The 11,938-nt window shown below is 33.5% G+C and overlaps 1 protein-coding gene across 1 annotated transcript; it reads left to right on the forward strand.

Annotated features, from left to right (window-relative positions):
- Nucleotides 1-878: 878 nt before the first annotated feature.
- Nucleotides 879-11,898, forward strand: LOC132752497 (uncharacterized; the record flags this gene model as incomplete). The annotated part of the gene is made up of 4 exons (XM_060742830.1): nucleotides 879-1,069; nucleotides 5,611-5,776; nucleotides 6,234-6,405; nucleotides 11,732-11,898. Coding segments are annotated over 4 exons (696 nt in total), but the record flags the coding sequence as incomplete, so codon positions are not given.
- Between the last annotated feature and the right edge of the window lie 40 nt (nucleotides 11,899-11,938).

Below are 11,938 nucleotides of genomic sequence, written 5' to 3' on the forward strand. Positions count from 1 at the left end.
GTTCCTGTTTTACATAAAATCCATGCTGATTTTTCGTACAGGAATGCACGTTTTTTTCTTTTCTTCCTATGTTGAAAATTCTGGTTGCTATGGCAATACATAGACTAAAAATATGGCAAATTTTACACATAAACTGAATCCAGTGATAACTCAAAAAGTACTGGAAATATTTTTATGAAACTTGACATATGGGTAGATAGCAGTCTTGAGATTTTGCATGTCTTATCTGTTCTTCCTATTTTGAAAAAATATCAGTTGCCTTGGCAACAAATAAGGCAACAAATAGGCTTAAAACATGGCAAATATAACAATATTTGTGATTAGTCAAAAAGAGCTGAAAATTTTTATGAAATCGCATCTTTAATTCAAGAGTCATCTCCTCTTTAAGAATTTTGCTTTTAAAATGTTATATTTTGGTAACAGGGATGTTTCAAATATTTAACTTTAGAGTGTCCTTCAGTCCGTCTGTCTGTCTGTTCATAAAAACTGTTTCCTCTGATCACTTTTAAAGAACTTTTCCAACAAATTTACTTAAAATAGAGAAAAATTGAAACACTAGTGAATGGCCAATGGCCCTTCAGAATGTTGAAGGGGTTCTAACCGGTAGGGGACTTATGGATTGCTTGCAATACTATGATAATTGCTTTGTTTTCATATTTTGAAGCATATATTTAAATTGTTATAAATAGTAAAATTTGATTCATTGACATAATGTCATATACATGTTTAAATAAACCCAAATGAAACACGTTGCATTGCTAAAATTATAAAGTTTGAGAGAAAGATATTTTTAACTGTGATTTTTTAGAAGCAAAGCAGAAAAACATAATAAAAGAATATTTTGTTAAAGCAACAATTGATATCATCTCTCATTTCAGATGTGCATGAAAGATTTAAAGGAATTTGTAACAATTAAAATGGTTGATTATGATCGGAAAGCCATTACAGAAAATTTTGAGATATTTGTTGAAAAGTGTGATGAAATAAAGAAGAAACGACCAGAATTAACTGCAGAGACACTGCTTCCACCTCAACTTGTGAAATCTCTTCCAGAATCTATACAGTATGAGTAAGTGTCTACAAAAAACACTTTTTATGATTTATATGAAATTTTACAGAAAAGTTTTCATTTCAGAGTTTGTTTATTTTTTTCTTATCTTTGGAATCATTGATTCAAATACTTGAAAGAAACAGTTCTAGGGGAGTGAGTGATGTTTTTATAAGGAACATATTAATGCCATTCTGTTATTTTAGCTCATCAGAGTACAAAGTGCTGAGAGATGATATTTTGTCATGGCAGTTTGTCTGCCATCTACATGTATCGTTCCACAATTTTTTTAAAGAACATGTTGTCCTAAACCACCAATTGTCGTGTCTGTTCTGTATCTATTGAACTGAATGAAATTTAAACTAAGACAGAAATATTAACCATAATGAGACAATGTGCAAAGTGCAGGTTTGAACTTTCTCAGGTCAAGGTCATACTTAGTCATTATATTTCCCAAGAAATTTGGGAGATATATTGCTTTTGCCTTTGCTGTCTATCTCTGGCTTTCACAGATCAAACTCCTGGGGAAGAGATTTCTTCTTTCTATCAAACTAAACAGGAGTGTTCAGTACCATACAAAGGTGTGTATATAGCTGTCATGTTCTGTTACCCTGCACAAAATGGCCACCAGGGCTATTGTTTACTCATCAGAATAAGTTTTTATAAAAAATAAACTTCAAACTGGTGGCATTCAGCTTTATTACACTACTGAAATATTATATTTGTCTTTTTAATGTTTTTAGCCCACCTGTCACAAAGTGACAGGGTGAGCTTTTGTGATCCCTTTTCGTTCGGTGTCCGTACGGCGTCTGTCCGTAAACTTTTACTTTAAATGACATCTCCTCATAAACCACATAGCCAATTTCATCTAAACTTCACAGGAATGTTCCTTTAATGGTCACCTTTAAAAATTGTTCAAAGACTTTAATTCCATGCAGAACTCTGGTTGCCATGGCAACCGAAAGAAAAACTTTAAATATCTTCTTTTAAAAAACCTAAGAGCTAGAGCTTAGATATTTGGCATGAAACATCTTCTAATGAGTGTCCACCAAGTTTGTTCAAACAAAAGCCCTTGAGTCAAAATTGGCCCCGCCCCAGGGGATCTTTTATTATGCCACCGCAGCATCTGCGATGCGGTGGCATATAGCGATTCACCTGTGTGTGTGTGTGTGTGTTTGTTTGTGTGTGTGTGTGTTATATAGATTATATAGTGAACTTAAAAAATCTTCTTGTGAAAAACCACTAGTCCAATTTCAACCAAACTTGGCAGGGTTGATCCTTGGGTGAAGGGGTTCCAAAGTTGTTCAAAGAATTTCATTCCATGCAGAAATATGGTTGCCATGGCAACCAAAAGGAATTATAAGAATAAATTTAAAAAATCTTCTTGTAAAGACCCAAAAGGCCTAGAGCTTAGATATTTTGCATAAGGCATTGTCTGGTAGACCTCTACCAAGATTGTTCAAATTAAAGCCCTTGGGTCAAAATCGGCCCCGCCCCGGGGGTCATTGATTTTCACTATATGTACATATAGTAAAAACTTAAAAAACCTTCTTGTAAAGACCGAAAAGGCCTAGAGCTTAGATTTTTTGCATAAGGCATTGTCTGGTAGACCTCTACCAAGATTGTTCAAATTATAGCCCTGGGGTCAAAATCGGCCCCGCCCCGGGGTCATTGCTTTTCACTATATGTACATATAGTAAAAACTTAAAATACCTTCTTCCAAAGACCCAAAAGGCCTAGAGCTTAGATATTTTGCATAAGGCATTGTCTGGTAGACCTCTACCCAGACTATTCAAATTATAGCCCTGGGGTCAAAATCGGCCCGCCGGGGGGTCATTAGTTTTCCTTATATGTATCTTCAATATATACTTATAGTAAAAAATCTTATTGTCTTTATTAGAGCTTAAATATTTTTTAAATGATATCATCTATAGGAACTCTACCAAAGTTGTTCAAATTTTGCCTCTAGTGTCAAAATTAGCCCCGCCCAGGGGGCCATAGGCTTTCCTTATATGTATATATATATACATATATATATATATAGTAAAAAAAATAAAAAAATATATTTTATCTGAAGGTACAAGGCATAGAGCTTCGATGTTTGCTATATTATATCATCTATAGGTCCTCTTCCAAAGTTGTTCAAATTATTCCCCTGGTGTCAAAATTGGCCCTGCCCGGGGGCAGTGATTCTCATTATGTACACATAGTAAAAACAGAAAATAAAACAAATGTTTTCTGAATGGGAGAAAGCTACAGCTTAGATATTTGACTTGAAATGTTGTTCAGTGGACCTGTATCAAGATTGTTTTGAATTAAACCCTTGGGTCCAAAATTTTGCCTTGCCCAAGGGGACAGTGACCTACTTTCTTGTCCTTTGATGTACAGCAATGAAATTTTGACCATGTGCACAGTTTTAGTTGTAAAATTGAATTTTGATATCAGGTGACCTAGATTTTGATGATGTGACCTACTTTCTTGTCCTTTGATGTACAGCTATGAAATTTGAACCATGTGCACAGATTAAGACGTAAAGTGAACTTTGATTTCAGCTGACCTAGATTTTGACAAAGTGTCTTACTGTTCTTTGATGTAGTCATGAAATTTAGGCTGTGTGAAATATGACCTTCATCACCAAATTCACTAGACTCGAGTGCATTGATATATTCCTACTCTGATCTTTTATTGAGTTAACAACAGATTTAACCACTAATCTGATAATAAGAATAAGATAGGTCAGGGATCTATGCATTATGACAATCTTCAAAATTGTATAGAAACAAAAAAAAATCTGTTCCAACACTACTATTTAGTGTTGTATTAATGCGGTGGCATAGCATTTTTCTCAAATGCAATCTTGTTTTCCCTATATGCATATAGTAAAAACTTAAAATATCTTCTTTTAAAGAACCCAAAGAGCTAGAGCTAAGATATTTAGCATGAAACATCTTCTAATGAGTCTCTACCAAGTTTGTTCAAATAAAAGCCCTGGGGTCAAAATTGTCCTCGCCCTAGGGGGTCATTGATTTTCTCAAAATGTATATAGTAAAAACTTAAAAAATCTTCTTTTAAAGAACTCAAAGAGCTTGAGCTAAGATCTTTAGCATGAAACATCCTCTAATGGGTGTTTACCAAGTTTGTTCAAATAAAAGCCTTGTGGTCAAAATTGGCCCTGCCCGGGGGGTCATTGATTTTCCTTATATGTGTATAGCAAAAACTTTAAAAATATTCATTTAAAGAACCCAAAGAGCTAGAGCTAAGATATTTAACATGAAACATCTTCTAATGAGTGTCTACAAAGTTTGTTCAAATAAAAGCCTGGGGTCAAAATTGGCCCCGCCCCAGGGGGTCATTGATTTTCCCTATATGCATATAGTAAAAACTTTAAAAATCTTCTTTTAAAGAACCCAAAGAGCTAGAGCTAAGATATTTAACATGAAACATCTTCTAATGAGTGTCTACAAAGTTTGTTCAAATAAAAGTCCTGGAGTCAAATTGGCCCCGCACCGGGTGTTATTGATTTTCCTTATATTTGTATAGCAAAAACTTAAAAATCTTCTTTTAAAGAACCCAAAGAGCTAGAGTTTAAATATTAAGCATGAAACATATTCTTGTAATTGTCTACAAAGTTTGTTCAAATAAAAGCCCTGGGGTCAAAATTGGCCCCGCCCCAGGGGTGTCATTGATTTTAACTATATGTGTATAGTAAAAACTTAAAAAATCTTCTTTTAAAAAAAACCCAATGAGCTAGAGCTTAGATGTTTAGCATGAAACATCTTCTTATGGGTGTCTACCAAGTTTGTTCAAATAAAAGCGGTAGATCGTTGTTTTTCATTATATGTGTGTAGTAAAAACTTAACATCGTGAAACATCTTCTAATGGTTGTCTTCCAAGTTTGTTCAAATAAAAGCCCTGGGGTTTAAACTGGCCCCGCTCCGGGTGCCTTTATACAGGTGAGCGACCTCAGGGCCATCATGGCCCTCTTGTTACACATTATTTAGGAGCAAACTTGGTTTTAAACCCTTGCCATGTTACACTATATTTGTAGCATAAAAATTCTGTTATAAGTTTTGGCATACCAAGAAATTATTAAGGTCTGCTTTCAAACATACACATGAATATTGTAGTTAAGTTTCTTCATTTATGGGGTCAATTTCTTTTGTTAAACACTTATTTTAAGAAAATCTGGAAATGCAATTGTATTTAAATTTATTCAGTTGTTATCTGAGTTAATATGTTGAGATATTTTTCAATAAAACATACACATTTTTTATTTTACTTATTTAACTGAAAATAAGGACATAAATAAATTAGATGTTTATGGGACGGGGTTTATTAAAAATATTGCATATGTTTAACATGGAAGTAGTTATGTACACCTTATAAAACTTAACTCATTTTACAAGTACATTGTAATATATTAATAAGGAGGGGACTACCATGAGCTAATGCAGCTCTTGGTCCAATTCCTTTTTGTTTTTATATGTCAATTATCAACATGCATATATATCTTTACAACAAATATGTTTAAACCAAGTAATATAACTTTTATTTGTTTGCAGGAATACACCGCAAGAGTTTCAAGCATATCGGTCAAGTGGGGACGACAACTCTTGTTTATATCAAAGTGTAAGCCTATTGTTGAGTGGGACGGAAAACTTACAATGTAGTCTAAGATTAATGACTACCTTACATGCTGTGCAAACATTTAAAATGTATAAAAAACAAGTAAGTGGACAAGTATTTCAAATTGAAAACTTTTGTCTTTTTAGCTCTTTAGGTAACAGAGGTCTTGGTGAGTTTTAAAAATATCGTTAAATTTTGTCATCTGTTATTTGTCAGTTGTTTTATTGTTTTCCATAGTTTCTCTACTAAAAACATTTGTGTCTAATTTGATGAAACTTGCTAGAGATCAAACTTTGGATTAGATGTGAGATTGATTGAAACAAAATTAGTCACAAATTTCTTTGTTTTCTTTTATTTATGTAGTCATTATCTGTTTTGAAATATTGAGTTATACATGTACTTAGTTTCAAAGTATCTTGCATTAACATTTTCACTTTTGATATAGTAGATGTTATCAAGAACACTGAGACAAAAACAGTTACAAATAATAATTAAATTATTTGTGGTAACTTTTGCTGTGTCATCTTTGAGCATTGTTATCTTGGATATTATTTTTCAGCTGCTTTGTGGTGCTGGTAATTGGGATGCTGAACATTGGAAGTGGTTCTTTAGGCATCATATGAATGATCAAATGATTAGAGAAATACAAAAATTAGAAGATTCTGAAACTATTATTGATTCATGCCTTAAAGTGTTGCTAATGGAAACAGCTTGCCTTGGAATAGATAGTAGTAAGTGTAGAACAATCTTATACAGACATGTCAGTCACTCAATTCTTTAACCCTTTTGCTGCCAAAAGGTAATTGTATAATTATAGTCAGAGGTCAGGGTCACCATGGCCTTGGCCTTTAAATGTTTGTCGGACCATTAACAAGACAGCTTTGGCCTACAGTTCTAAGATTAAGAATGGAGGTTAGTTCTGACTAGTAAGTGACCTATAATTTTGAGGTCAAAAGTTAAGATCACCTTGCACTGATCCCCTTAAAGATTGTCCAACTAATTTACAATAGAAAGTTTTGGCATATTGTCGTAACGTTTGGTGTGGTGGGATTCTAATGATACTTCATAGACATGTTTTCAACTATGAGAAGCAGTGTCACGTGCATGAACCAGGTCCCTAGGTTAAAGGTTAAGGTCACACTTTGAGGTCATTGAAAAATGCTTGTTCAGAGCAAATTTTCTACATTCATTGGCGGATTTAACTTGGCACAATTGTCACCATTGTGAGACTTAGTATTTTGCTTGTAATCCAGGTCCCTGCTCACATAGAGTGGTAAAAGTTAAGATGAAACAGAAGATATGTCAGGGACCATTTATTCATCATTTATTGATGCATTGTAACACAAATGATAACTATCATGACTTAAGTGTGATAAGTGTAATTTATGTTAATATTTGCAAGGTCAAGGTCACTAGAGATGATAAATATCCAGATATTGTTGGGATATTGCCTAGAGCATATCTACTATATGCATATCTATAATGCCCACATCTCTGTCAAAAGTTTTTGTGACGGGCATTTTTTGCAACAATGTTGCCCTTGTTAAATATTATCTTGTCTTATTCAATGTTCGATTACTCTAAACCTTTCACTGTTATTGATGCTTTGTAATTTTAAATAAACAATCAATGTCTTGTAAAGATAAAGGTCAATTCATAGCAACAGAAATATCAATCCAGTATACACCCTCACAGTATAGGGCAAAGTGTTACAATACACATGACAAGTGAACTTAGTTATAACCCCGAAAAGAAGTTTGGGGGGTATATAGGAGTCACCCGGTGGTTGGTTGGTCGGTCGGTCCAGCTGTCCGTTGCATTTTCCTTCTCCAGAGTATACAGTAAAAACTGTTTACAGTGACCTTCGATGGGAGAAAAGAAAAAAGGTCATTATAGACAGGGAGTCACTGTGGACAGTCTCTACATAATTCGGATATATGAACATATCATACCAATATTTTGTTGAAAAGCAGGATAGTACCATACTTAGGGTTTAATTATATTTTATATCGATATTAAACGTACCAAATATCATTTATAAAAAACTGGACAGTATTAAAATTGCATGTATAATTGGTGAAGACTATAAACTACACCATTGTTCTAGTACAGTGAAAGTTGAGAAAACCGGACGGCTTTTGGACTGAGGGTTTTGTCCGGTTTTCTCAGGGGTCCGGTATTCTCAATGTCCCCTTCAGCTGTTCAGGATCTTATATTATAACCGAGCAATGACTTACAAAGGATGCTGTATATTTGCATTTTCATGATCATGTGTACGTATATTGCTAAATAAAGAAATGATAAAAATACAAGAAAATATGTTTTAATTGTTTTTGTCCCATTATTGCATATAAATACAATCAAAGTTTGGATTTAAATGAACAGCAGTTACCTCATAACGATCAAGTCCGAGTACATCTGCATATGTTTACATTTGGGTAATGGGTAATGATTTAACGAACACAGTTTACTTTTTTTGTTTATAATAATAACATATTGGTCAGATTTTTATAGTAGGTCTCGGCAAAGTTTCACTGTCTTTAATTAATTCAACTTTGTCACTTGTAGACAGCTCTAGTCGAATTCTTTTTGGCCATGGAATAGAACTTAGCGCCGATAAATGTCGTTTCCGTTGCGTTGTCATTTTAGGAAATGAATATACAAAAAGCAACACAGTAGAAAAATACTCTATTTGTAATTCATACTGATTTTAACTGATCAATTCCTCGTGCATTTTGGCATTTATATAAAATGGTAACATCTATACCTTTCAATAAATCAAACTGTGAAAAGAGACATTATAAACAAATCAGACAATCATTGTTCCATTACCGCTCAGTTAACGTATCAGCAAATTGATAAATACACAATGTTATTCACACATTCGGCGTCCTGTATTGTCAGGGTAATTGTCTATATAATTGACTTTGTAGTCCCCAATCAACCGTCCGATATTCGGTTTTTAGCTCAACTATACGAAGTATATGGAGAGCTGTCCTACTCGCCCCGGCGTCCACGTCCGCGTCCAGAATTCAGATTAAAGTTTTGGTGCAGTAAAATATTTTTCACTATAACTTTGTCATTTCTTAAAGTATCAACTTCAAACTTCAAATATATGTTCCTTATCATCAACCACATCTTATGTGACAAGGTTCATAACTCTAGCACCAATATTTTCAGATTTATCTCCCCTTGAACTTAGAATTTTCCTTAAAAAAATACTATTTTTTTACTGTTACTTCTTTATTTCTTAAGGGATCAACCTCATACTTCAAATATATGTACCTTATCATCATCCCCATCTTATGTGACAAGGTTCATAACTCTAGCACAAATATTTTCAGATTTATCTCCCCTTGAACTTTAGAATTTTCCTCAAAAATACTATTTTTTACTGTTACTTCTTTATTTCTTAAGGATCAACCTCATACTTCAAATATATGTACCTTATCATCATCCCCATCTTAGTGACAAGGTTCATAAACTCAGCACCAATATTGTCAGATTTATCTCCCCTTGAACTTAGAATTTTCCCTTAAAAAATATTATTTTTTTACTGTTACTTATTTATTTCTAAAGGGATCAACTTCATACTTCAAAAATATATGTAACTTATCATCATCCAAACATCTTATGTAGCAAGGTTCATAACTCTAGCACTCTAATATTTGCAAGAATTATCTCCCCATAAAACTTAGATTTTTTTAAAACTAAGAAAAAATGTTATTTTTTACTAAAAACTTTTTTAGTTTTAAAAAGGTATCTTACCTCAGACTTCAAATACTATTCCTTATCATCAATTACATTTTAATGTGACAATGTTCGTAACTCTTGAAGGCAATATTTACAGATTTATCTTTCTTTGAACTTAGGATTTTCTTTAAGAAATATTTATAAACTTCTTTAAACTTTTTAAGGTATCTACTTCAAACTTCAAATATATATTTCTTATCATTAACACACATGTTGTGTGAAAGGTTCATAACTCTTAGCATACTTTTTCTAGAATTATTCCCCTTGATCTTGGAATTAATTTTAAAAAATGATATTTTTTTTACTTAATAACTTAATACATAATTATACATAATTGTGGTTTTTCTTTATAGTTTTGTCCTCCTTACTGGCGTCCAGTATTTTATTAGTCGAGCTTGGCTGTCTCCTGTGACAGCTCTTGTTACAGATTCCGGTATTGTCAATGTTTAATACAATAGTTTAAAAGAAGGGAAAATTTGGGACTAAATTATTCGTTCCGGTATTAAGAGAGTTCCGATTTTCTCAGCATCCGTTTTCTCAATTTCACTGTATTTTAAAGTTACATATTGTTGATTAAAAATGTAAGTTTTTTTTATTGTATGGTATAAATCTGTTTGTAAAAAAATGTTTGATTTCAAATTTTACTAATGAGATGTTGAGACATTTAATTTTGTAATCATAAAAATCAGCCTGTTTTACTTACGGAGTTCAATGTATTAATAAAACATTAGATACAACTCTTCACATAATTTTCTACAAGATAAGTGCTCCGAAAAAATTTTTAACAATCGGGGTTTCGAAACAAAACCACACCTTTTTAAGACGTTGGGCATTGTTATCTTTACTCCGCCCAAAACACCGCAGCAATTTATGTATAATGCAGATGTCTTTAATCACTCAATCGGCGAAAATTGATTGAATCTGTGGGCCATTTTGTGTAATTGTCAACAAACAGCCACAGTGTTATTAGTGTGTCGGCCGATTGGTCAATGCACACTGCCGTAGATTAAATGCCGCGTTTCTGATTTCTCAAATCTTATGATACAATAATGAGAAAGATATACATAGTGAGCTTTTGCCTTGCGGCGTGTATAAGAACTTTGTTAAATGTTGACACGGTTTTAACTAGCGGATTAATGGTAAAATTGGTTTTGTTAAATTGGAGAGGTTTAAACAAATTGTTAACAGAACCTAGCGGTGTAAATAAGTATGACAGAATCATAAAAAAAAACGGGCGACTTCAAAATCTCTTTTGAAAGTTTTATTTTAGGCGAAGTCGCTGATCCAAGGGCGACTTCTTCGCCCAAGCCGGGCCCCCCTAAGCTTAAAGTCCTCTAGCAAAAGTTCCGCTTTTTTTCAAAGCGGCCGCAAATTATCGTAACAGGTGCTAAAATAATGGTCCGTTGTACGGACCTAGAACAGGGGTCGCTACATACATACCATTTGGTATGGTAAATCTGTTCGGCGCACCTAATATGGGTCCAACAAAGACAGAAACGTCGGCTATATAAGGGGGTCATTAAGACAGTCTTTAACTGTACTTGGGAAGACTAAATGGTTTTGGAATACAATACAAAACTTCATGCAAATGGTCAAAGCAACATTGGAAGAGGTAAAGGTGCAGGTGCAAAAGAACCCAGAACTCTAATAAATCTTGAAAAATTAGAAGTTATTGGGCCCTTTGTTTTCTTTTTCCTTGTCCCCGGAGCATCTTGAAACTACTGGTTGGAATTCGAAAACAACTTCATACAATTTGGTCAAGGCCAGGCAATGAGAGGGGAAAGGCAGCGGCACAATAACTGTAACCTTTTGGACTTATTACAGAGTAATTCAATAAAACTTTATCAATGGTCAACCACAGTGAAAGGAAATGCAACATACAAGAACCACAACTATCTTTAATTGCCCACAAATAACTCTATTTCAATTGTTTTACAAGTTATTCTGTTACTAGTAACTTGCTCATTTCCAAAGCAGTCTTGCAGGGATATTAATCACATTAAGTGATAGTTCTAGTTTTGTTTGCATATGCTTCAGGTTTGGGAATTTAATTGTTCACATATGCATTGTGTTTTAACTGTGACACTTAATTGCTTGAAATAATCAGATTGAATTTAAAGTTGCAACTAAAGACAAAAATCTCTTTATAAGAGTGGTGTCTTGGGAAAGTTAGAGTGTGTTACTTATTATTTAATTTTTAACTTTCGTAAAATAAACATAGGTAAATATGCTCTTTATGATCTTTATTATGTAATTGAAAAGATAGGTGTGGCTAAATAGAACAACCTCTTTTTTTTGTTTCAGGTGTATTACATGTTGGTTTTCTGTGTGGGGCTATAGGGATAAACATACAGCAACACTTTCAATATAATACACAGTATGGATACACATCAGAGGTAGTGCCTTGGATCAAACATTTACTTGGTGAAAGCATTGATGTTACTCCCGGCCTTGACCTGCACATATTTTGGGTAAACCATGCTGGGCATTTGTAAAAATGGCGGATTGAAA

Source organism: Ruditapes philippinarum, unplaced genomic scaffold (assembly GCF_026571515.1).
Source record: "Ruditapes philippinarum isolate M1 unplaced genomic scaffold, ASM2657151v2 ctg22018_1_1_1_1, whole genome shotgun sequence".
In the NCBI taxonomy this organism is placed as follows: domain Eukaryota; kingdom Metazoa; phylum Mollusca; class Bivalvia; order Venerida; family Veneridae; genus Ruditapes; species Ruditapes philippinarum.